Source organism: Oncorhynchus mykiss, chromosome 5 (assembly GCF_013265735.2).
Source record: "Oncorhynchus mykiss isolate Arlee chromosome 5, USDA_OmykA_1.1, whole genome shotgun sequence".
Lineage (NCBI taxonomy): Eukaryota > Metazoa > Chordata > Actinopteri > Salmoniformes > Salmonidae > Oncorhynchus > Oncorhynchus mykiss.
In genome coordinates this window covers 52,560,406-52,587,892 of record NC_048569.1, presented here as the reverse complement: position 1 = coordinate 52,587,892, position 27,487 = coordinate 52,560,406, and the positions used below count along the sequence as shown (strand labels likewise).

The 27,487-nt window shown below is 44.5% G+C and overlaps 1 protein-coding gene across 26 annotated transcripts in view; it reads left to right on the top strand.

Moving 5' to 3' along the window:
* Nucleotides 1-27,487, top strand: part of ptprsa (protein tyrosine phosphatase receptor type Sa) — a 283,320-nt gene that overhangs the window by 100,154 nt on the left and 155,679 nt on the right. For all 26 annotated transcript variants that reach the window (XM_036977783.1, XM_036977788.1, XM_036977791.1 and 23 more), the window contains one exon: nucleotides 26,316-26,501. In XM_036977783.1, coding sequence (XP_036833678.1) covers nucleotides 26,405-26,501 — 97 coding nt within the window. In that variant the 5' untranslated portion in view covers nucleotides 26,316-26,404. The remainder of the gene's footprint in view (nucleotides 1-26,315; nucleotides 26,502-27,487) is intronic.

The following is a 27,487-nucleotide window of genomic DNA, read 5'->3' as shown; positions in this document are numbered from 1 at the left end:
GTCCAACACTTTACATGTTGCGTTTATATTTTTTGTTCAGCAGAGATCCAGGCTCATCCTTTCACCCAGTGCCTTCCAAAGGAGGCTTGAATAGCTTCTTCTGGCTCACATTGCAATAAATCGCCACCAATGCAGCCTCACGTGTCCGGTCCCAACACCACCCAGAGTCAGCCACACTCCACGAGTCTCTCATGGCGTCACAAATCTCCCCGTTTGTCACCCGCTGTCTGCCCGCAATGAAGAGAAGAACCAGCTAGCAGGGTCATAATAGATATTAGATGTTAGCAGTGTTGTCTGTAACGCGTTACAAAAGAAATGTGTTGTAAAGTAACACGTTACTTTTGTTAAATGTAATGGAAATGTAATATATATGTAATATATGTAATATATGTAATATATAACTTTTCCACCGAACTAATCCCCGCACTGGCTGTTCGATATTAGGCGGCAGGTAGCCTAGCGGTTAGAGCGTTGGGCCAGGAACCGAACGGTTGCTGGTTCGGTGTCTATGTGAAAATCGACAAAGGCACTTAAACCTAATTTGCAACTAGGAATGCTGCACTTCTACGGCTAACCCTGTAAAACAACACATTTCACTTCACCTACTATATGTGACTATATATATATATATTTTTTTTATCCAAACAATAAGGCATGAGAACCCGTGATATATTGTGAATAACATACAGCTCAGGGGCGTTCATAGGCACAATGCAAAACAAAGTACTAATTTTGTGTGTGTCACGTGCCGTTTATCTCTGTGTTCAGTTACTAAGATAAAACACAAGTCATTCCTGGCGATTTTAAATAACATATAAAACCCTTGCGAAAATGTAAGAATTAAAAACTTGTTTAGTTTGACTATGTTCTTTAAAGTAGTTATTTATTTAGATTGAACAAGCTTTGGTTTATATTCATTATCCGTGTCCTGGGGGGAAATGTGTGGTGAATTTGAATAGGGCTTTGCCTACAGTTGATTGAAGGGGTTTAGTAAAATAGATTTTGGTGCTCAACACATTCATGCGCACACATAACAGACACATTTCGGCACACACCCATAAGCTGATGCACACACGCACACACACTTCAGCAGGGACACACACATCTCTCTCTCTAGGACAGAGGTTAATTGAAGGTTATAAACGGGCTTGTGGAGAACGAGAGCTTTAACAGTGTGTGTCTCCTCATGTGTGTGTGTGTGTGTGTGTATATATATATGTGTGTGTGTGTGTGTATGCCTCCTCTCAGTGTTTCTCCTTGTCTGTGTGTCATCCTTGTCCCCGTTTCCAAAATAGCAGAATAGAATAACAATAACGAGGCTATATACAAGGAGTACAGAGTCAATGTGCAGGGGTACGAGGTAGTTGAGGTAATTGAGGTAAAATGTACATGTAGGTAGGGGTTAAAGTGACTAGGCAATCAGGATACACAATAAATAGAATAACAGCAGCTCATGTGAAGAGTGTAAAAGACTGTGAAAGTGTGTTTATGTGTGAGTGTGTGAGTCTGTGGGTAGAGTCCAGTGAGTGTGCATAGAGCCAGCGCAAGACAGCCAGTGCCCCCAGAAAAAAGGTGGTCAACACAAATAGTTTGGGTAGCCAGTAGATTATTTTATGGATTGGGAGTAGAAGCTGTTCGGGAGCCTTTTGGTCCCAGAATTGACGTCGGGTACCACTTGCCGTGCGGAAGAACAGTCTATGACTTGGGTGGCTGTAGTCTTTGACCATTTTTAGGGCCTTCCTCTGATATAGAGGTCCTGGATGGCAGGGAGCTCGGCCCCAGTGATGTACTGAGCTTCACACACTACCCTCTGTAGCACCTTACGGCGGATGCCAAGCAGTTGCCATACCAAGCGGTGGTGCAGCCAGTCAAGATGCTCTCGTTGGTGCAGCTATAGAACTTTTTGAGGATCTGAGGGACCACTCCAAATCTTTTCAGATTTGATGTGGGATTTGGCGGCAGTGTGTGTGTGTGTGTGTGTGTGTGTGTGTGTGTGTGTGTGTGTGTGTGTGTGTGTTGATGTAATATTAATGCTGCTACGGCAGCTATGTTAGCAGTGTTATTGCTGTGGCTTAGGTAGCTTAGCGTCGCCTTTAAGTGCTGAATTGTCCCTGGGTAATAAACTAGCCTGGCTTAACTAGTAAGTACAATGGAGATGATGAGTAATTGTGGGTAATGTAGTTATGTGGTACTTTGTCGTCGGCTGTCTTTTTGTCAATGGCATGTCTGTAATATCCCTCTCCCACACACTGGCTTAACAGGGGTTTGTTGTTCCACCGTGGAGACTGTGTGTGTATACATTATATCCTCACCCTTTGAGACCTACTGCCACACACACATGCATTAAAATGCCATCCTAAACAGGGTCATTTATTCTGGTGAAGGAATGCGGAGGAGGGCAGTGTAGGCAAGATAGACACCGTATTGAGTTTTGGGACAACGGACAGGGCTGATGAAAAGAGTGAGTGAGGGTGGTAGGTTTTCACTAACTGCTTGTATGTGTGTGTGCACTCGCCCATATGTGTGCATGTGTGCGTGTGTGTGGCGACACCGGTGTAGTGTAGCAATTATACACCTCAGAGATAAGATGTATGTGATTTCCTAAGAGACAAAGCTGTCCTCTGGTGTCATGTGCCTTAGTAGGGACTGTCACTCTCTCTCTCTCTCTCTCTCTCTCTCTCTCTCTCTCTCTCTCTCTCTCTCTCTCTCTCAATTGGGATTAATTAATTAATAATACACGTAAATGTCATGCTGTATTTGATCTTTACATACTCCCAATACGACCAAGCAAAACAATGACCACACTGTCATTTTCTCATTTGCGACCTGCGATTACCCGAAACACTATCCCCTCGGTGCAATTGTCGAGTGCTGCAATGTTCTGTTGACAGCCCTGTTTATTTTTCGTGTGCGTGTGTCCATTTCAAGTTTGTTTGGGTGTTCGTCTGTATGTGTGTTCGCCTTCCCGATAGCGTTTGTGTGTGAGGGAGTGAGAGTTAGCCCTCTCACTGAGCTGCCCTTGTCTACTGTGCCTGATTGGCAGGGGAGTGAGAGAGGGAGGGAGGAGGGGAATGACGAATGAGTGACTGGAGAGTGAGAGGTGGAGGGAGGTTGAGTGGAGGAGATAAGGGAAGAGAGAAAGACAGAGAAAGAAAGCAGGGTATGAGAGAGAGAGAGAGAGAGAGAGAGCATGGAATGAGGTAAAGAGGGAGGGAGAGTGGAGGAGATAAGGGAAGAGAGAGAGAGAGAGAAATCAGGGCATGAGAGAGAAATAAACAGAGAGAAAGAAAGAAAGCAGGGTATGAGAGAGAGAGAGAGAGAGAGAGAGAGAGAGAGAGATGGCATGGCATGAGGTAGAGGGAGGGAGAGTGGAGGAGATAAGGAGAAAGAGAGAGAGAGAGAGAGAGAGAGAGAGAGAGAGAGAGAGCAAGAGAGAGCATGGAATGAGGTAAAGAGGGAGGGAGAGTGGAGGAGATAAGGAGAGAGAACACAGGGGATGAGGAATGAGGCAGAGGGGGAGAATGTCAGAGGGGACGGAGCAGGGGTACAAAAGGCTCTGTGTTATCTCCTGGAGCAGATCGAGCCCCAGAATGGCACAGCTGGTTCACATTTCCACGGGAGGGAGACGGCAGCCAGCTGCACTCCAGCCTCCCTCCCTACCCCCGTCTGACACACACACACACACACACACACACACACACACACACACACAACTCCCTCATTGACCTACCCCCGCCTTGGTGAACACACACTTCTTTCACTCACTCTGTACTTACTTGGGCTGACCCCATTTAGTCGACTGGTCGATTGTTTGGTTGATAGGCTGTTGCTCGACCGAGATGTCTTAGTCGAGCAGTAGCAAAACGTTTTTTACATTTTTTTCTTTAAAAAAAATACAAATCATAGTGTACAAGACATCTCTCTGATTTGCGCCTGTCTGAGTGGACTGAGTGGACATGGTGGAGGCCGTAAGGATGGCACAGTCCGTCAGTCTGAGACGTGCTACTAAAATTGCGTATGAAAGTACAAATTGTACGTGGTTATATTATGTAAGAACAGTGGCGCAACACAACTAAAAACAAGAATATTTGAAAACAAAAGGCGCTTTCTCCCGCATTGGATAGCGGCCGCTGTCCACGTCTCTGAAACACATCCGTGTGCCGTTGATTTGGCGCCTTTTCCTAGGCCATGTTGCTATGTGCCTAATAGCGACAGCCTATTGGTGTTGAGAACAATGCGACGGAGTCAGCAGCGGAGTGAGGAGAAAACAGCCGGTGCCTTTACTGTCTTAAGAAAAGTGAGGAGAGAGGAAACCCCCCAACCTGGTTAGGTCTACAATCAACAGCCGAACTTAAATGTGCCTGGCTTTATAAATCATCCATATATATATATATATATCTACATAAAATGAACAGATCCGGCTTCTGTTGCCTGTTTGACTGTTCGTTCAATAGCCTACTGATTCTGTGAGCACCAAGTCTCACGCAACAATTTAAAACATGCAGCTGTTTTTAATATTTGCTATATTATAATAAAGGCTTTATACTTTTCTTTGTTAGACCAGCCTCTCTGGCATTATTTATATATATATATATTATATATAATTATAATTATTTATGTAATGTGTATATGTTGTTTACACCGTTCCAAATTGTCCGAAAAATATATTTATAATAATGATAGTCACCCTCCCCTTTTCCTTGATTTCCTTCTTATTGTTATTATTACTATTATAATAATGATCATAATTATAATAATAAGTCATGTCGTTATCATTAGTAGCCTTTGTGTAGTAGTCTTGTATAACCACCATCGAGCTGTAGGCCTAAGAGAGCATCCTGTTCAGTCTTAATACCGTAACTTTCTTAGGCCTATATTTCAATATACTTTCCAGGCTACTGTATCAATCGATCATCTATTTGTTTATGTCATCGCACAGCATACCAGTCATTCATGATAAGAAATGCAATCAAGCATTTTGGTTTTAAAATGAATTAACAAAGCGACCATTGAATAATTGGTGTAAACAATAAATCGGCCTGAACTGTTCCATTTCAGAAATTGTATTCACGAATGAATGCGACTTTTTTTTCTCAAGTCTTTGCTGTTTAACTAGGCAAGTCAGTTAAGAACAAATTCTTATTTTCAATGACGGCCTAGGAACAGTGGCTTGTTCAGGTATAGAACGGCAGAATTGTTTTCGCCTTGTCAACTCCGGGATTCAATTTCGCAACCTTTCGGTTATTAGTCCAGCGCTCCAACCACTAGTCTACCTGCCACCCCACTTATCATTGGTCTGAAAAATTATTTTGTAATCGAACTGCGCCTGTTTGGCACACATAATATGCACGCCGAGCTTCCTCCTTACCTTATTTTTTCTTAATCTCACGTATTTTCCACAACTAGCCAAATTTATTCCACACAGCTCACTTCCCCTTTGCGCAAGCGGGGTACACGCTCCCCTGTGAATTTGTCATGCCATTCGCATCCATTTCGCTGCACAAGTGTAACTGTGTTCAGAGTTTGTTAGAAACAATTTATCGATGTGATTGTGATAGGTACATGTGTCACGTAAGGAGAGCAAGGGTTGAGGGAACAGGGTCCTTTTTTTTCCTAAACAAATTTGGAAGTTTGGTAACAGAGCTTTTCAGTTAGAAATGGCTGTAATTATGCTTCAGCAACACGGACAGCGCGACAAACACTGCTGATGTTCTGTGGTGGTCGCTGCAGCAGACAGGATGCTAGTCACGCAGTCACTCACTTTTTCTCCCCCCTTTTTTTTTGTTTGAACACATCGCAGAAACCCCCGAGCCAGGCCCGGCACAATGAAATCAATAGCGGTTGGACTCCCTCTAGTCGTTTGTGTACCTTAATTACTTCATCAAACAGTTTGCTTACAGAGTCAGACAAGATCAGTGCATGTAGTTGATTTGATTAAAACACATAGGATGTTGAGAAATACACATTTTAACATTTCAACCAAGCGATTAGTCGAAAGAACAGACGACTCTGGGTAGACCACGATTTTGTCTTTTGACGGGGGACAGCCCTAATACTCACACATACAGGAATTCTTCTGCAGCTAAGAATTAATAGAGGTTTGTGGTAGCTTTGTTAGCTCCTAGCACTTGTTTCACTCTATCACTCTCGTGCCCACACACTTCTGCTCTACTCATGCTCGCACATTGCCCTTGCATACAATTTTAATTACACAGTGCTTGAGAATGTTGTAATTTGTGCTGCTTTTATAACCTCACAGAATGGTCAAATAATGCCACTAGACATAAGAGCTACATTAACCAAAACAGCTCGCTAGCCACTTTAGCCCCCTACTGTAGTAATGGATTGAAGCTAGCTGTTAGCATGGAGGGCTCAATTCTCTCTCTCTCTCTCTCTCTCTCTCTCTCTCTCTCTCTCTCTCTCTCTCTCTCTCTCTCTCTCTCTCTCTCTCTCTCTCTCTCTCTCTCTCTCTCTCTCTCTCTCTCTCTCTCTCTCTCTCTCTCTCTCTCTCTCTCTCTCGCTCTCTCTCTCTCTCTCTCTCTCTCTCTCTCTCTCTCTCTCTCTCTCTCTCTCTCTCTCTCTCTCTCTCTCTCTCTCTCTCTCTCTCTCTCTCTCTCTCTCTCTCTCTCTCTCTCTCTCTCTCTCTCTCTCTCGCTCTCTCTCTCACACACACACACACAGCTCCCAGCCCCATGGGAGTAGAGAGGGTTTCTAGGAGGTGGTAGACACAGCCTGAGGGAAGAAAAATACAAGATTAGCTTCAGGAAGCTAACCTCTGTGTCACTAGGTGAAGGCCAACCCAGTTTTCTATGAAACCTGCTTGTTTATGTCTTGTTTATTTGTCATCCTTCACCTTTTATGACATTTCAAGCTTGATATGATGTATTTTCTCTGTCATATAGGCCTATAACCAAGTAGGCCGGTTGAAGGCCTGTTCTCATAAGGGATAGTTGGGGATTTTGGCATTGAGGCTCTTTATCTTCAGATGAACTTGTGGATACCATTTTTGCCTGTGCTTTCAGTTTCAATGGAGTTGCTTTCTATCATTTGCGCAATTGCTGACTAGTTTCAGCACAATGACTGGAAGTCTATGGGAACAGTTAGCATGCTAACTGTTCCTGTAGACTCCTAGTCATTGCGCTAACGCTAGTTAGCATTTGCTCACTAAACTAGCTCCAACTTCCTTTATACTGGACGCCAAGACATAAATATGGTATCCACAAGTTCATCTTACTCATTGATAAAAATCCCCAAATATCCCTTTGACAGACAGCAGTATAGTGAAAAAAATATAAGATTGCGAGGAGAGTCGAAATGAGGTAGGAGTGTAACTGGACAAGGAATATGTCTGCATCCTCAACGATATGGAGGATTCAAAGACAACAGGACAGCAATACCCCGAGTGTGTATGAAATGCACCCTATTCCCTATATAGTGCTCTACTTTTAATCAGAGCCTTATGGATCCTTGTCAAAAAAGGAGTGCACTACATACTGAATAGAGTGCCATTGCAGATGTAGCCCTAGTCTTCATTCAGAATAATACATGATAATCATCCACAGCCATATCTCTCACACATATACCCAAATAGCTCTCTCTGGCTGGCAGGCGGTGTACTCGGTGGCTCGGGCCCTCTGCTCTAGAAATAGGCAAGCCTGTAAAATTCCAGAGAGCCCATTTTGGCAGGGGTGCCTTTGCTTTTGGCAACGGCCTCTTTCATTCTCATCTCCCCTTCTGTCACCGCAGTGGACACAGGCAGACACAAGCTGACGCGGGGTAAGGAAATACCCCTTAAAGCTGCAATATGTAACTTTTTGGGGCAACCCGACCAAATTCACATAGAAATGTGAGTTATAGGTCTGTCACTCTCATTGAAAGGACGTTTAAGAGGCGGTAGATCTGTTCTATGTGCGCAATTTTTATGCTTCACGTTATTAAGTTTCGTTTTTTTTAGATGGTACATTGATTCTCTACACTATGCTTGTTTTGTCACATAAACTGAAATTAGGCGAACTATTAGAATTTAAGGACCCAAAAAATGGCAGAGCGATTTATGCATAGTGCATCTTTAATGTGTCCACGTGCTTCCCCTCAGAAACAGTTCGAAACAGTTTGTGCAATGGTATTATGATGCCATTTTGTGACGTTTTCTTTCTTCGTTTTGGTCTTTGACAAGGGTTTTTTCGGCTGTTCGTGTGCACACAATTATTTTTGTTGTTGAGGCAAGACAAAGTTTGGTAGCCTTCGTCGGTGATGGGTCAACAGTAGGAATTCAATTAAGTGTTTGTTGTCATTTAACGAGAGAAGACTCGTTTTCATGCACATTTTTTTCATTTGAGAAATACAACACCTGACATCTTCGTTAGATGTAAAATTGCATGAGTAAGGTAAAAAAAATAAAATGTCTAAATGAGTTACAGATTTCTTAAGTAATCTTAGATTGATTCAGACTATTTTGAAGAGGTGTATACTGGCTACATCATCTCAAGAGGAACAAACAGTACTTTTTCCTTGTTTTTTCAAGAGAAGGTCTTTTAAGGGAGTTTACGAGGCACAGACGTTCCCTTCACCTGGCAGAGTTCTGCTAGGAGCAAACCGAATCTAGTTAACAGACGCCTTTAGCCCAACCAGGCCTCAGATATACAGGGCCCCAGGTCATGGCTGTCTTTTCAGACTACCTCCCAGTGTGAATACACGCAACGTAACAAACACACAGAATAACACATACATACTCATACACAGACTGCGCGTGTCTCTAGAGATGGAAGGGCTGTGCGTGCCATATGGAGCTGCCTGCATCTTGCTGAGCTCGCTTGACGACAGCTGAACAGCTTGAGGCACACTGGAGGGGCAGGCCACACTCGTTTAACCACACACACACACATGCACATTTTTTCCCCCCAACAAATTTACTTCCTCAAACAAAGAGGACGGGAAAGAATCGACACCATAGGACAGGGATCATCAACTAGATTCAGCCGAAGGTCGATTTTTTTGTCTAGAGCGGATGGTCGGGGGCTGGAACATAAGTACAAATAATTAGTAGACTGCAAATTGACCGCAAGAAGGCCAAACAATTATAATATTTTACTAAAACAATCAAACCTTACATTTGTATACGATCACGTGTCTCTCTGTCCTGCATGGGAATACTTGGGTACAGATTTCCAAAATTAAAATCACTTGGAGCTGATTTCCTGGTGTTCTACAGTCTTTTATATCCAACAATGAAAATGTTTAAACTTGGGGGGGAAATAAAACTGTCCATGAGCCACCAGTTGTGGAACCCTGCCATAGGACAAGGCTATCAGTCAACACAAATCATAGTCAAATACTGAGGTTTCCTTTTGACCTACTTCCAAGGTAGTTTAATGATGCCCTTCTCCCCCTCCTATGTCTCTCTCTCTCTCTCTCTCTCTCTCTCTCTCTCTCTTTCTCTCTTTCTCTCTCTCTCTCTCTCTCTCTCTCTCTCTCTCTCTCTCTCTCTCTCTCTCTCTCTCTCTCTCTCTCACACACTTCCATAAACACTAGAAGAGAATCGTGACTGTAGTGCAGTGCAGTGCAGGCCAAGTGTGATTAGAACTTGGATTCTGACCTGGTATTTCAGACCCCGGAGGTTTCAAAAGTGTTTTTTCCTTCAGTACAACTGACAATGGGTAGCACTGAAAACAAGCATTCACCTCGAGGGAGTCTCTCTCGCGCAGAAAATAAAGAACGGCTGAATTGGTTAAACACCCGTTTCCAACATTGGAGCCCCCATTTTGTTTTTCATTCCGGTGAATACCTTGAGTCAATCCTTTTACCCCCTGCATCCCAGGTGGTCCTACCCTAACAACAAGCTTCAGGCAAGACACCCCACTGAGTGCTTTTTAATTTAAGGGATTTGAATCCCGTATGATTTTCATTGAAGGCAGTCCACACGTTTTGTTTCGAAACTGGCTGAGTACTAACTAGGCAGAGGCAAGACTGAGGCTGTGGCAGAGCTGGCACAATTCACTTTAGTGGAACAGACTTCACCAGATGAGTCGAGATGCTTTCTGCTTTCGTTATTACTATGGTCTACCCATAAAGTGAACGCCTTGAAATATTAGCTCTTGAGCTAGTTCTTCATTTATGCTCACTTAAAAGCATCCTGTTGTGATATTGCAGATAAATATAGGTGCATTTCTAAATCATGGTCGTGATGAGGCACTTTTCCCTCCATTATTTAAGTGTAGCCGATAGCAACTGGCATTCAGACCTTGGTCGGCTGGGACAATGGTAACAGTAATGAAAAATGGATCCGTCGGTAATAAGTCTAGCTTGTGCCCCCCAGCAAGACTGTGTGTGTGTGTGTTTGTGTGTGGCATCGATCCATCTGATTGACCTGGATGTGGTTACACCGAGTGGTAGAGGACAAAGGACAGATGTGGGCTATATCGCTCTCTCTCTCTCTCTCTTCCAATCTCTGTCTTTATCTCGCTCGTTCTTTTGCTCATCCCTCTTTCTTTCTTTCTTTCTTATCGACTGCACTTTCTTTCTCTCTATTTTTTCTCTCTTTTCCTCTTTTTTTCCCCGAGGTGGCAGAGGTGAACAGCACCCCCCCCCCCCCCCCCCCCCCCCTCCCACTCTCTGAGTTCTGTGGGTCATTCCAGGAATATGAACGAGGCAGGGTCAATTGAGCATGGCTAATAGAGAGGGATTAGAGTAATGCTCCTTCAGCACTGCCCTGTCTTTCTTACCTGGACACCTGCAGGAACTCACCTCCATTTTTTTTTCTCTCACTACTCTCACCCCCAAGGGCACGTTTTTGGGGCCTGGGGAGTTTTATGGCGATGGTTGTGTGTGAGAGGGATAGAGCATGTGTGCGTGTGTGAGTGTGTGTGCACACACGCTGGCTAGGAAGCCATGTCAGGTTGCCCTAGTGATGAGGAAGGGAGCTCTCTCTTTTATGTCCCTCATTTTCCATCTCTCTATCCGTGCGTGTTGTTTGTGATGTGCTTTAAGCCAGGTGCACACTACAAAATTCTAACATTGCTGATCCTCTCACATTAAAAATACTATTTCTGTCGTTTTTTTTGGCTTGCCAGCGTAGTGGTACGTACACTAAAGAATGTAGACCTTGTCTGGGACACACTAGAAGATTCTTCACCTGGTCGTGAGGATTCTTGATACCACACTGTCTCGCGAAAACAATGATGTGACGATATGATTACATTTGAAAGTGACTACAACGAGCTGTGGCTCAAAGCAGCCTCAAATGTTTTCTGTCAGACATTCACGTTGAAATATCTAGCCAACATTTTGAATTGAATAACATTGCTTGTGAACTTCAGAGCTGTAACGATTTGACACTTTGGCTTTGGTTAAAGGTGAGTACAAACACATACTAGTGGTAGTCATCGCTCCTGCTCGAGAGTCTATGCATTCTGGGTTGATGCAGAACAACGTTGTCATCTCACTGGCTTCTTCTCTGGTGAACTCTCATTGGTTATTTGCTGACCTCCGTTCTCTAAACTTGTTGTTGCACATCTCACACTACATGAGCATTGCAGATTTTGTGCCGATAAAATCAAACATCAGGACGTCTAGGTTTGCTCAAAAACGAAATCGGTAGCCCTCAGATTGCTTCTCCGATCTAAAAACTTCATGTTTTCATGTAACATACACTATAGGTCGACTGATTATGATTTTCCAACGCCGATACCGATACCGATTATTGGAGGACAAAAAAAGCAGATACCGATTAATCAGACGATTTTTAAAATGTATTTGTAATAATGACAATTACAACAATACTGAATTAACACTTATTTTAACTTAATACAATACATCAATAAAATAAATTTAGCCTCAAATAAATAATGAAACATGTTCAATTTGGTTTAAATAATGCAAAAACAAAGTGAAGGAGAAGAAAGTAAAAGTGCAATATGTGCCATGTAAGAAAGCTAACGTTTAAGTTCCTTGCTCAGAACATGAGAACATATGAAAGCTGGTGGTTCCTTTTAACATGAGTCTTCAATATTCCCAGGTAAGAAGTTTTAGGTTGTAGTTATTATAGGAATTATAGGACTATTTCTCTCTATAACATTTGTATTTCATATACCTTTGGATGTTCTTATAGGCACTTTAGTATTGCCAGTGTAACAGTATAGCTTCCGTCCCTCTCCTCGCTCCTACCTGGGCTCGAACCAGGAACACAATGACAACAGCCACCCTCGAAGCAGCGTTACCCATGCAGAGCAAGGGGAACAACTACTCCAAGTCTCAGAGCGAGTGACGTTTGAAACGTTATTAGCGCGCACCCCGCTAACTAGCTAGCCATTTCACATCACATCGTTACACCAGCCTAATCTCGGGAGTTGATAGGCTTGAAGTCATAAACAGCAGAGCTGCTGGCAAAACGCACGAAAGTGCTGTTTGAATGAATCATTATGAGCCTGCTGGTGCCTCCCATCGCTCAGTCAGACTGCTCTATCAAATCATAGACTTAATTAGAATATAATAACACACAGAAATACGAGCCGTAGGTCATTAATATGGTCGAATCCGGAAACTATCATCTCGAAAACAAAACATTTATTCTTTCAGTAAAATACGGAACCGTTCCATATGTTATCGAACGGGTGGCATCCATCAGTCTAAATATTCCTGTTACATTGCACAACCTTCAATATTATGTCATAATTACGTAAAATTCTGGCAAATTAGTTCGCAATGAGCCAGGCTGCCCAAACTGTTGCATAAACCCTGACTCTGCGTGCAATGAACGCAAGAGAAGTGACACAATTTCACCTGGTTAATATTGCCTGCTAACCTGGATTTCTTTTAGCTAAATATTCAGGTTGAAAAATATATACTTCTGTGTATTGATTTTAAGAAAGGCATTGGTGTTTATGGTTAGGTACACGTTGGAGCAACGACAGTCCTTTTTCGCAAATGTGCACTGCATTGATTATATGCAACGCAGGACATGCTAGATAAACTAGTAATATCATCAACCATGTGTAGTTATAACTAGTGATTATGATTGATTAAGTTTAATGCTAGCTAGCAACTTACCTTTGCTTCTTACTGCATTCGCGTAACAGGCGGGCTCCTCGTGAGGCAGGTGGTTAGAGCGTTGGACTAGTTAACCGTAAGGTTGCAAGATTGAATCCCTGAGCTGACAAAGTAAAAATCTGTCGTTCTGCCCCTGAACAAGGCAGTTAACCCACCGTTCCTAGGCCATAATTGAAAATAAGAATGTGTTCTTAACTGACTTGCCTAGTTAAATAAAGATTAAATAAAATTACCGATTTCCGATTGTTATGAAAACTTGAAATCGGCCCTAATTAATCGGCCATTCCAATTAGAATAAAGGGATTTTGGAAGTCTCCTCAATTGCTCTGTCTCGCTCCCCACTAGGCACAGTTGATTTACATTTGGTTTACATTTGATTTACATTTGGTTTATATTTGATTTACAACTGATTTACATTTGGTTGAGTTGTCAACTAATGTCAAATTAACATAAAATCAACAACACATTTCACCATATCATTGGATTTAGGTTAAAAGTTGGGTGAAAAAAAAGACGTAAATTCCCATAAGTTGATAACTTTTAAAAAATCTAATCAGTTTTCCACATTGATTCAACGTCATCACATTACATTTTTTGGGTTGAAATGACGTGGAAAAAACATTGATTCAACCAGTTTTTGCCCTGTGGGTCGTCCTCTCTCCCTTTCTCTTTTTCTCTGCTCCTCTTTCTTTCCCTCTCTCTTTTTCTGTCCCTCTCTGACAATAGTCTGGTGCGTGCAAAGTGGCAACGCCAGAGAGCTTGTTTATGAGCAAGGCATGGGGTTCCGAAATCCTTTTTCTAAAAGCAGTGCTATTACCGCACCTCACCTGTGTCTTCTGATATTCCCCCCCAAACAAATCCAAACATCCTCGTGATATTTCCTTTCCAAGCCCTGTCCTTTGGGCCTAAACGAGACAGGAATGGAATGTGTTGGCCCATGCTGTGAAGGAATGCTGTGTAGTATAAAGAAATAACCATTTAAGAGCTTTACCAGCTGCTTGACCCTTCAACTCTGACCCCTCACTGAAACCTCTCAGTTGGCAACAGAGAAACCAGGGAGGTTTGAGGCTGAGGGGCGGTTTGGGAAGGTGGAGGGGGGGTCTCAGGGGAGAAAAGAATGAACTGTGACTTTGAGAGTATGTGTGTGTGTGAGTGTGAGTGTGAGTGTGAGTGTGAGTGTGTGTGTGTGTGTGTGTGTGTGTGCGCCTACACTAATTGGTGTGCATGTGCAGGTATGCACGTGGGTGTGTATGTGGGCATGTTCATGCCTGCATGGTTTTATGACTTCACTACTGTGTATGTGTCCATGTGCATATGTGCCTGTGTGTGTGTGTGTGTGTGCGCATATTTGTGACAGTGTTTGGTTTTCAACCCTGGGCGACATTGTGGGGAACACTGGCGGTCTTCATGGCTCCTTACACACGTGGCCCTGGGCTCCAACAATAACCTTGTGTCTGCCTCTCCAGCCAGCCTCGGCACCACCGCCCTTTACGACAGAGGAGGAGGAACACTGGACAACATAGCCTGTGTTTCCCCACATCTCTCCCTCCCTTGTTATGTAGGAATGCATTAACCCAGGCCATGCCATGGCCGCCCAACCCCTGAACCCCTGGCCCAAGTTACACTCGGGTCATGCGACTCTCTCGCGCTCGCTCTACCAACGCTACTTCAGAATCAGAACTTTCCAGAAATCGCCCTACTCTGTATATCCCTGACTCTCCGTTGTCAGCCATTTTAGATTTCATCAACCATTTCAAAAGAGAGGATATCCAGGGATATATATCGTCAGCTAAATGCTACAAGTCAAGGTTCCTCTTGGTTTGACTGCAACTCCGGACGAAGGGGAGGCCCAGGCCAGTTGTTTTCCCGGAATGGTGGGAGGATATAGAGGAGAATAAGGTGACAGGCAGCCACCAGCCTAACCTGACCATCTGTCTTTGCTCTTTTATAGAGCGTCGCTGGAGGCAGGAGACACGAGGACCCCCCCCCCCCCCCCCCCCCCCCCACACACTCTAACTACCCTTCAACTGACACCTCGAATTAGGCTGTGGGTGAGTCCCAAATGGCACCCCATTCCTTATATAGTGCACTACTTTTAACCAGAGCCCTATGGGCCCTGGTCGGAAAGTAGTGCACTATATAGGGAACGTGGTACCATTCCATTTGGGATGTAGTCTGTGTTGTCTGTCTGTATACAACTCTGAGCACTATGCATTGCCATAACAGTTGCTGCTGTTAATAGCCAGTGTCTGTTATCACGCTGTCTCCCTATCACGCTATTATCAGGCCAAATCAAGCCATTGCGTGCAAATGCAAGAGAGATTTGAAACCGAGAGAATCAAGAAGCAATTACTTCCTGGGAATAGCCTAACTAGTACTGAAGAATTTGTCACGCTCCCATTGACGTTGGTCCAAGTCTTCCTCGTGAGTGTTAAAGACATGCTCCGGTTACTTTGGCGAATAGTAAGTGTTTTTTTTTTTTCTTCCACTTGTTGGATAGATGTGTCAATGTGTTGTTCGTACATGCATAATCTATGACCGGAATCACAGTTTTACCTGAATCATCCACAGAATCATCCCTAGTTTGAAAGCAACTGTTTTCTGGAAGCTGTGCGGCACCATTTTCCCTACATGTCACCCCACTTGGGCCAAGCCCCTTAGCAATTTGAGTCTCAGCCAATGAGCTTCAGCCCCTCGCCATTTGAGTGGCAGCTAGCAAGACGCGCACACAGAGTAGAGCGTGAGAGAGAGCAGTGACGTGGTGCACGCATCGGCACATTTGTGACGTAAGCACGCCATCTTCCGGGAACCACCTTTGGCTGGTGGGCGCTACTTTCAGAACGACCCTCTAGAAAGTATTCAAGCACATGTGTGGAGTCTCTCAGTTTCAAATCTCTCTGCCGCTAGCATGCACAGGCATTGAATGGATATGGGCGAGCGGCTTTTGTACAATCCTAAAATATTGATGCTGCAGAGTAGAGTATAATAGAATAGAATAAGGTATTACAGCATAGAGTAGGAGCAATTTATTGTCCACACACAGATGGGAAATTGACGTTGGCCTTACCTCATAAGACATACATGTAATTGTATTTTTTTTATCCTAACACATATTTGCTGTGTTACTCTAACATGAGTTTCTGCTGTGTAAAGGACCTCCTTGATAATCTTCCCCAGGCTAGGTTACTAAGTGGTGCTCAAGCAAATCGCTGATGATTTGACACCAAATTGCTGACAAATTAGCAGGTTTATTTCTTTCAATTCATTTTGAACTTCGAAGAGATGGATGTCCTTGATTAACTAGTATTTATATAGTTCTCTCCCTCTCTCAATTCAATTCAAGGGGATTTATTGGCATGGGAAACATATGTTAACAATGCCAAAGCAAGTGAAGTAGATAATATACAAAAGTGTAATAAAAAAAAACAGTAAACATTTACACTCACATTACACTCTCTCTCTCATAGAACCCTGGCCCCATTCAGGAAAATATAATTAAATCCTTTAGTGGATTCAGTGGTGTACAAAGACAGACCTGGACTCAAATACTATTTGAACTTATTCCGTCTTATTCTGTGTTTGATTGAGCTTGCCTGACAAATGGACCAATATAATAGTCCCATAACTGCAAATGCCCGCCCATCTGGCACTCCTAGCAGCCTGGAGGGGAAAAAAGTGATCGAAAGATTTCAAATACTATTTGAACCCACAATGACTTTAATAGTAATGACACATGCATCTGTATTCACTGAAAGACCATACAATTCGCAACATTTTTGCTTTCCTCGGTTCTGCTTGTAAATGGATGGGTGGCCTTGACACCTGGACCAGACACATAGCTCGATACGTCCCCACTCGGGTCGGGCCCGGCTGACACACTGCCGTCCCAGGACCCGGTTATACCTAGCGGTGAATAAAGAGGGCCAAAACTGGGCTGGAATACTAATGAACCAGGAAAGCAGGGATGCTGCTGTAACTGTCAGTTACAATGACTGGCACTGCATTTGTGTCCCTGTGATAGGATAAATCACAAACACACACACACACACACACACACACGATCACATACATAAAAATGTATGCACATACACACCCACACACACACCGACACATACTGTACGTACACACGCTCGCACACACACACACCCACACACATACTGTACGTACACACGCTCGCACACACACACACACACACCGACACATACTGTACGTACACACGCTCGCACACACACACACACACACACCGACACATACTGTACGTACACACGCTCGCACACACACACAAACACACACACACGGTCACATACATAAACATGTATGGATACACACACACACCAGTATTTATTTATACATATCAAGCGACCCCTATCCCAATACCATTATTTGGAGTATTCTAATTCAGGGGTTCCCTATTTTTTACACCAGTTCCCCTTTTTTTCACATATGAAATCTGCTTGATTTTGTTAATTATGAGGGTCCTACAAAAATGTAGTTGTTTTGAAGCTCATTTCCTTCAGTTCTACATAGTTTAAACTCTATGTGATCGGGTCCCACCCCGCGGCACGATTTAGCTAATGTAGGCTAATGTGATTAGCATGAGGTTGGAAGTAACAAACAAAAAAATCCCAGGACATAGACATGTCTGATATGGGCTGGAAGCTTAAATTATTGTTAATCTAACTCCATTACAGTGAAAGAATACCATGAGGAGAGTGCACCATTATGACCTTGACAATGTATTAATAATCCAAATAGGCACATTTGGGCAGTCTCGATACAACATTTTGAACAGATATGCAATGGTTCATTTGATCAGTCTAAAACGTTGCACGTACACTGCCATCTAGTTGCCAAAATCTAAATTGCGCCTGGGCTGGAATAATTACATTATGATCTTTCTCTTGCATTTGAAACATGATGGAACCAAAAAAAAAGCATGTTTTTGGTTTGTATTATCTTTTACCAGATCTAATGTGTTATATTCTCCTACATTCCTTTTACATTTCCACAAACTTCCTTTCCGTTTCCTTTCAAGTGGAATCAAGAATATGCATATTCTTGCTTCAGGTCCTGAGCTACAGGCAGTTAGATTTGAGTATGTCATTTTAGGCAAAAATTGAAGAAAAGGTTTGGATCCTTAACTTAACAAAACTCATAACATCTTTTAGGCAGGCTATTTAATGATGATGATGATAATAATAATAATAATAATAATGGATAAGGACCCGATATCCCTCTTTTACAAAAAGTGAATAGATCATTTGATAGCGACAGCCACACATGGTAAAAGATTACTTTCCAAGCAAAGTCCAATTTCTTTGACTTGTCGACTTTAGAATGTTGTAGCTCAGCTTCTGAATGTCATAGAGACAAAGATATCTCCAATCAGCGTAGTGTTGTTCTCTGGCATTTTACCGATTCTTTCTAGCTTAAAGCATCACGGATTTCTGTGTCGATATAGAGAAGTATATACAATCACAGATTTTTTTTTTTTTACACCTCAAATCAAGGAAGGTCCCGTGAGCCCCCCAGGAAACTTTGGAGCACACAGATGGGGGGCGCAACCCCTGTGTGAGACTCTTTCTAGTTTCTCTCTCAGGCCAATTTCTCCTCTGTCTCACCTGCTTACCATAATCTCGTTGTGTCTTCCTTCTCTCCTTCCATCTCCTTCCCTCCACCTCCATCCCTAACAGTCCCGTTGCCCTCTAAGTCTTGTTTTCTCTCTGGGCGGCTATCACTTTGAGAGTCATTCTGATGTCTGTCTGTCAGTCTTGGCAGGTTGCCAGTGCTTGACGTTACCCCTTTTGTTAAGGACTAATGTGTCTCTGTACTCCCTGCCTCCTGCCAAGACCGCTGCAGTGTGTCGTAATTAAATGCTACCCATCTATAATGTGACCTTCCTCGTTCTGCTGCCCGCCCAGGTGATGCTTGTAAGAGCTGGACGGTGACCTCTGCCCTTTGTGATGCTTGTAGGGTAGGGAGACTGGTGAGGATAAAGCAGAACAGGCGAAGTAAGGATTTTCTCTTGGTGTCGGTGTCTCACCCTCTCTCTCTCCCTATCCATCACCCTATCTCTCCCTCTCTCCTCCCTCTCTCTCCCTATCTCTCCCTATCCCCCCCCCCTCTCTATTTCCTCTCCTCCCTCTCCCTCTCTCTCTGCTGCCAAACCAGCCTGTCATAGCAGGGTCAGTCAGAGAGACAGATAGTGTGCCCTCTGTCGTAGAAAAGTGGGCAGTAATAATGCCTAGATTTAGGGGTCAGCTCTGCCCAATTCCACGCTGTCACTCTCGTGTGCTCAACCTCACTGAGGTTAAGTTAAGAGGGCAGCAAAAGCAGTTCTACCACTTTACTCAGGAATATAACAACTCCGTGTCATATATACCTGCTGTAACGAACCTCGTCCTCCTCTTCTGAGGAGGAGTAGCGAGAAGGATCGGAGGACCAATTTTCAGCGTGGTAAGTGTCCATAATGTTTATTTGAATACATAAACTGAACACTACGAAATACAAAACAATAAACGTGAAATGAACAAAACATTCCCCGTGTGGTACGAACACTAACACAAAGACAAACACCCACAACCCAAAAGTGAAACCCAGGCTACCTAAGTATGATTCACAATCAGGGACAATTATTGACAGCTGCCTCTGATTGAGAACCATACTAGGCAGAACTCAAAAACCAACATAGAAAAACCAACATAGACTGCCCACCCAACTCACGCCCTGACCATACTAAAACAAAGATATAATAACAGAACTAAGGTCAGAACGTGACACCTGTGTTTTTAATAATTTATAAGCAAAGCCCGGTATGAAAGAAATTAGTCTTCTATCCACCTGCTGACATATCAAAATGCAGGTTTAAACATTTGGAACTACGAGCAACTGTCAGCCATTTTGTGTCCTCCTTCACTCTGAGGGGAAGTGTTTTTATAGTCTCAGCAACAGTGAACCTCCTTCGTCTGGCTGTAGCAACAGGCAAAATCAAAGCAGAAAAGCCCTAACTCCCGATGAAAGCCCAAGGCCCCAGGAGCTGCTTGGAGGTTGGCTCGGCGGTGGCGCTGAGGTGTCAACCAGCGCTCCCTGCCGTCTGAATGCCACTTCTTTGGAGAGACCTGACATAAGAGCAAAGGCTCATGGGAAAGCTCCTCCGAGAAAGAGGGTTGTTGTCAGGCAAGGTTATTGGGTATATTTTAAGGAGGTCACTAAAGTCCGTCTGTAGCACCCTACATACGTGAAGGACCTTCCTCCACCCAGGGTTCCAATTGAGGCTGTGTCTTGTCAATGGCTACTGTGCGGCAGATGGGTCACACGTTTTAGGCAGTGGCTGACGCTACAGCACAGCACAAGGATACGAACCAATACAACTCTATAGCTGTAGTGTCGGCACTAAGACACAACAAGACAGTGGGCTTGTAGGAGACATTTCCGCGAAGGTATCATGTCAATTTCAGTCAATCCACGTCGTGGTTGTTTTGCTCTCTGTACTGGAATTGGCGACGCTGGGTGGTGTGTGGAGCATCAAGGGTTAATAGTCTGAGAAGGGCCTTCTTAATGTGCAGGTTTAGCTGTGATGGAGGGATGGGGGATGGGGGAGTAGGAGACAGTGAGGAAGGAGGGAGGGAAGGAAGGGGGGATAGACAGACACACAGGCACTGGCGTTTACAATGAACCATGCACATTAATAGAATTCCCACTTAACATCGGCAATGAAAGCCCACTTCTTAAAGTATGCATGCTTATGAGGGAGGGAGAGAGGGAAAATGGAAAACAGAGGGGGGGATGAAGGAGGATGAGCCTGATGGGATTTTTAGCTGAGCCACACAAGTGCGTGCGCTGGCGCATATGAAACACACCTATCCTTGTGCTTCTTATTATGATACTGACCGTACGTCGCTCTGGATGAGACCGTCTGCTCAATGACCAAAATGCAAATACTGGCCTGTTTTGAAGGGGTACACTGTGTTTATGAACACTGCCCGGTGCACAGTACGAGGAAGTAGTCAGTCAAAAATGATGGATGGAGAGCAACTGAGTTACGACAGGAGGAGAAAAAGAGAGGAGTAACAGAGAGAGAGGAGAGCTTTGATAACTCACTGGGCACACACTTTGGTGAATCTACGTTGTTCCCCGCATCACTTCCAATGGAATTACGCCGAAACCAACGTGGAATAGGCGTCGAAATACAGATTTTTTTTTTTTGGTCTGCGGCAGCCTCTAGCTTTACGACAGCAAAAGACGATCTATGCTATGGTCTGATGAATCAAATAAAGACTCCTGAGTTAAATGCTAGGAATTAAGTGCGTGGTGGCGCGTAAGGCTCACACACTGAAAAGGCGATGATTGGAGTGAGCGGTCGTATGCACTCTTTACAACACCTTTTCATTGTTAACATACATAGGGATGAGCGGACACTGGACTTTAGGGACGGCTGTAAAAAAATTAAAATAAAAGAGTGAAGCGTTACACTTGCTGAGAATCATCCGTATAGTCAGAGAAGTTTAAAAAGCATCAATCCAGCTTCAGTTGGTTATTTTGTCTCCAGACTATTGCGAAGAGCCTACGAACTGTTTAAAAAAAAATTAAAAAATAATTAAATAGACATCCTTTTGTTTTTTAATCAGACAAAATCAGACATCAGTTTGTGCTATTCATTAGATGAACCTATATAGCTCTCGATACTGTGTTGTTAAGTGGCCCTGTCTGACATTACGTCCCGTTTGGTTCCAATCAACAAGGTCTTCCTCCGTGCCTCATTGCGTATATTTGCATCACTTCACTTAATGGTTATATGGCCCCTTTCTCTTGATGACAATGGGAATTAGCTGTTGTTGTCTCTCCCCGGATACAAGTGTTTGCCTTGATAGAGTGGCATTCATGTGGTAGTCTAGTCTCGACTCTTGAGTTCTTCTTGTCTGTCCCATTCAAAGGTCTGAACACACAATCAAGTATTTTTCTCAGACCCCCCACACACTGCTCCTCGTCTACTACTACCCCCGTCCTCACCCAAGACGCCACCATCACTTAACCAAACACACACCCACTAGCATTATCTTGGCCTCCACAGAGTGAGTTGCTGATGTAGACCCATCATGGCAGGTCCATCTTCTGCTCAAGTGCACAACATACACACAACTACACTCATTGTTACCCAATTCTCTCTATCTCTCTCTCTCTCTCTCTCTCTCTCTCTCTCTCTCTCTCCCTGCTACCTATATCTTTGCCCGCACTGTCCCGGTCTAAGAAGGGTGGTTGCCCTGCGCACCACACACCCACACCCCACCCTGTTGCCCTGGAGGATCAACAGCCCCTGTGCTGTTTCATAATCACGCGGCGGTGTCACTTTGAACCAGCCCAGCTAAGCTAGCAACCTGTTGCGCAAGGGGGGGGGGGGATCATGGATATGATATGGATGCTGCGCTGGAACAGCATTTTACACGGGGGACCTAAACCTAGCACCAACATTGAACTTTATTCAGGACAAAAGGCCTAAGAAATGCGTTATTTAGAGCCGTACGCATGAAAAGTAGCTGTCTCCCCTTGAGTAGGTTATCGGTGGTTAAGGCTGTGTGTGTGTGCATGTGTGTGTGCGGGTGTGTGTATGTGTGTGCTGTGCACGGTAACCTGATGCAAGATCCGCTCGTCTTGGAGAGACATGTTTTTCTGGCCCCTCGGGCGGAGAGATGTTGTTTTTTCTCATTAGTGTTATTTCACATCTTTTCACAGTGTGTGTGTGTGTGTGCGTGTGTGTGTGTGTGTGTGTGTGTGTGTGTGTGTGTGTATGTGTGTGTGGGTGCGTGCGCATCTCCATTTGTGTATGTGTAAGTGCACATGCTTGAGTGTATTTCCACGCTGTGCTTTGGCTCCTGCTCTCTCCCTGCCGGCTTTGACTTGGTCCCTCCCCTTCTTGTCTTTACCCATAATTCTCGTCTCCAGACCGAGTCCAACATGTCAGCATCAATAATGCATGGTGAAGTGCTGGATTAGGAGGCTTTGCGTGTCAGAGAGAGCATCCCTGATTGCTACTGACTGCGGGAGAAACCCCAGAAACACAGCGACCATCAAGGTGGTGTGAGGGAATGAGAGGCATTGAGAGACAGGGAGAGTGAAACTTGGTCCAGTGGAGAAACATACATATCTGAAATATGTGGGGAGTAGCGGCCTGTATTGATCACCTGTTGAGTGTATGTGTGTGTTTCTGCATTTCATTATTACTGTATGTGATAGATTCTAGTCTGTCAGCGTGGAAAACGGGGACAAGAGCCTTCTGGAGATGGTTACAAAGCTCGATAATTCATTTTTTAAATGTAATTTCATTTCACCTTTATTTAACCAGGTAGGCCAGCTGAGAACAAGTTCTCATTTACAACTGAGACCTGGCCAAGATAAAGCATTTTAATGCAGGACCCTGGATATCTTGCATTTAGCATGTTAACGGTTCTCAGACGCCTGGCCATTTGGACTCGTTCTATGTCAGAGTTAGGCTATTGTGTAGCCAGTGAAAACATATACGTATCGGACAGTTGAAGTCAGTGCAATGTCAGTGTTAGCGATTAGCGCTCATATTAGGCCAAATATGTCAATGAGCTAGCAATCTGCGCTCCTATCCCAATAAAAAATAATACAGGCATATATTGTGAAACGAGTTGCCAATACCGTCCTAACACAAGAAAAACCTTCCTGGAGCTGCTCAAGGACAAATCTGAAACAAAGTGAAACGTGAGCGTTAGCCGCTAGCTAGCGATTGACGGTTTCCACTCCACTCCGCCTGCCCCTCGTTGCGGCGAGGTTTTACCAATCGATGGGTGCGAGCATCACTTGACTGTGAAGCACTGTTCATCTCGCCTCCATCTCCATGGCGGAGGCCGTGGCCACTCTTAGTAGAGCTCCTCCTCTCCTCTTCTCCCGGCGAGGTGCTATTAGCCAGGGAAGTGCTGCGCTGCTGTGCTTCAACCACCCGACCATGAGTGTGTGAGTGTGATTCTCGTGTTTCTATGGACAGCTGCAAGTCTACACACATAGCTGGTCATTGTGGAATGGTGGCGTCTGGATTTCTAGGTATTGTCTATGTCGTTTTTGAGATATTATCGCTCTATTATCCGTCTCACATTTGAAGTGTGTGTCTGTTTGTGTGTGTGTGTGTGTGTGTGTGTCTGTTTGTCGTCATGTGTGCACATGCGTTCTCGTGTCTGCACGTTTGTTCTCGTGTGAACCTGTGTATGTGATCAGGATGCTCAGGTGATGGTACTTCACCACAACAATAGGCCATTTTGCATTGTAACCTGAGCCTGGAGGCAGGGAGCCAGCTCAAGGGGAGCGCAATAAATCACTACCCCACACAATGTTTACTTCCTATGGGCTTCAGACAGGCGAGGCTTAGCCTCCTGCTGGAGAGATCCAGAAACACGGTGCGATTCCTCCACGCCCCCCACCCCCACCGTTTACATCTAGAACAATAAGCCTGACACAGCAAACCATCCCCCTCCACACTTCCATACCCCCCCCCCTCTCATTACCTCTCCCTCTCTCTAACTGACATCACCTGCCCTGAAGAAAAAAACAACAACACAAGACTGTTTCTAAACACAAATACGAAAGAGGAGAGGGAGGAAGAGTGCTAGAAGCGTGTACTGAGAGTGTCTGTGTGTGTGTGTTGAGCGATGAGCTCAGGTTCTGACGGGCCCCCAGTCTTTGGCGCGGAGAACCACAAAGGGCCCATTGTTGGAGCTAAGGAGCTCTGCCGACTCGACTCCTCCCCGGAGTGTGTGTGTGTGCTTACGTTGTGTGTACGTGTGTGTGTATGAGTCTCGAAGTGTGTGTGTATGCGGGTGTGCCCGCTTGCTCGTGTGTCTGTCTGTGTGCGTGGGTATCTCCATGTGTGTATGTGTGTGTGGAGGGATGGGCCCTGCGGCTAGGCGGGTGAAGACTTGGCAGGCGGTGTGGCGTGGCGTCTGGGGTGCCGGGTTACACTGCAAGTATAGCTGCGGCCTGCCTGACTGGAGGTGTGTGTTGCAAAACAATCCTCCCTCTAGCTACGTTCACGTGGCTAAAATAAAAGAGACCTCAGGCTTGTCCCATTGGAAGTGGAACACTGAGGAATTTTAATGGCATCTGATGCACAGTGAATGTTTTGCGGTCACACAGCAGTCGAGGATTGACCACATAAATGACTACACTAATGGGTAATTGGAAGAGGTGGTCAACCCAGTGGTAGTGGTTATTTTGATGTCTCCAAACATTTTAGAACCCCTCAGAACTAGTCTGGAACTTTTAGAACCTGCCAGTGACCTGGAACGCAGCTACGAAATGGCAGTTGTTACCAAGCCCCATTCTGTCTACCAAGCACAGCATCTCAGTGTACATACATACACACACACACACAAACACAAACACAAACACACACACATACACAGGTATTCATAATACCAGGTATTCAGACTCCTCTCCATTCCTGTCATGGATCCTGAAAAATCACTCATCTCTCTCCTCTCTCTTCCCCTCCGTGTTCTCTTAATTCCTCCTCTTTTAATTAAAGTGTGTAACTGCGCTCGGGCATTAAACGTGGCAGACATATCAACGAGGGCCCACTTGCTGGGCGCCACCGCCGTGCGCACACAGGGGATCCGTGCCAAATGGCATCCTATTACCCTTATAGTGCACTTCTTTTGACCAGGGCCCGTAAGTCGCCCGTTGAAAGTAGTCCACTACGAAGGGTATAGGGTGCACTTCGGGACACATGCAGGGATTAATGGTAATTTGACTAAAACAAAGACACGCTGTCTGAAATATCGGCGGGTACCCCCATAATTACACAATGTGCCGATAAGCAAATAATGACAAGATCGAGAGATAAATGCTCCAGCTAATTATGAGATGTGAAAAGCAGTTTATTAGGATAGGGGGAGAACAGCTCTGGAGATGGTTTCCTGCTTCCTTGCCTCTCTCAATCTATGTGACGGTGGTGTGTGTCTTGTCATAAATGTTTTCCGTGCATATGAGCCTTGTGTTGTCTCACTAGCAACACAGCTGATAGGAACATGTATGGTAATGTATGCTCAACACTGTGCATTTACTCACAGAGAGGCGGTAGAGGTTTGGAATGTGTCCATTGTTGAAAAAAGTAAAGATTCATGTGTTGTATGTGACCGGGATGTGTGTGTTTGACATCACCTCAGGCTTTGAAGCAGACTCCCTTTTAAAACACTTGAACACTCAATTGGCGACATCCTAGCTCATCATCTCCTCTCTTCCTCTCCTCCTCCCTGCAGAGTGCCACGACGTCCTGTGTGAAGACCCCAGCCTCCTTCTTGTGGGGCCTCGGCTCTCCAGCCAGGTAAAAAGTCGCCCCCGGAACAAGATGGCCGCCGGCGGTCCACCCTGCCTTTCTCTGCCGGCCCTGCTGCCCCTCTGCGCTCTGTTGCTCTGTTTGCTGTTCACTGGCTCCCATGCCCTATGTGAGTACTACTATAATATTTGTGTGTGTGTGTGTGTGTGTGTGTGTGTGTGTGTGTGTGTGTGTGTGTGTGTGTGTGCTTGTGTGTGTGTGCGTGTGTGTGCGTGGTGGGAAAGGTATAGTTTGTGTGTGTGTGAGAGAACGTGTATACTGTACGTCTTGAAGGCTATTCACACTACTGAGCTGAACCGAGACATTCTAAACCATGCTGTACTGAGCCGGCCTGATTATGCATCAATGCTGGAACCGGCTTGAAAAGGATCATGTGAATATAAAATATGTGGAACTTCACAGTTTGGTTTTGGTCAGCACTTTAGTGTAAAAATCATATGAATGTCACATTGTTTTTCAAATCAAATGCACTTTCAGGGTTTTGACTGGATATCACCTACGTTCTGAGTTTGAGTTTTACTTTGTGACCTATTTAATATGTTATTCACTTTTATTAACGACATGTTGTACGTCAGATGACATGACATACACGGAGTTGTTGTGTGTCTGTCTATCTGTCCATCTGTCACGGATCCCTCTGGAACTTTCATTGCGCACACCTGGCCCCTATTCCCACTGATTGTATTTGTATGTATGTGCCTTTTTGTTTACCATAATTGTTACTATGTCCGTTGGTGCGTGTGAGTACCTGGGCTGTGTGTTTTGGGCTTTCGTGCCCTTGTGGATTGTGCAGATGATTCCGGGTCTCGTCCCGTGTGATAATCATTGTGCGCTAGTGTTATTTATTCGAGGTACTCCCCGCTCTTTTGTTTTGGGTTTCTACCTTGTGTTTTGTTACTTGTTTGTTTGGTTTTCGTCCCCGTGCCTTTACACGGCACGATGTAATTTGGGCCTTGATAAAAAAAAATATTACGCATTCCTGCGTCTGTCTCCCGAATCATTGATACCAGCGTGACACTACCGGTATGTCGTCCCATCTCTCACCATACAATGGCTTTGTCCCAAATGGCACCCAATTCACTATGGGCCCTGGTC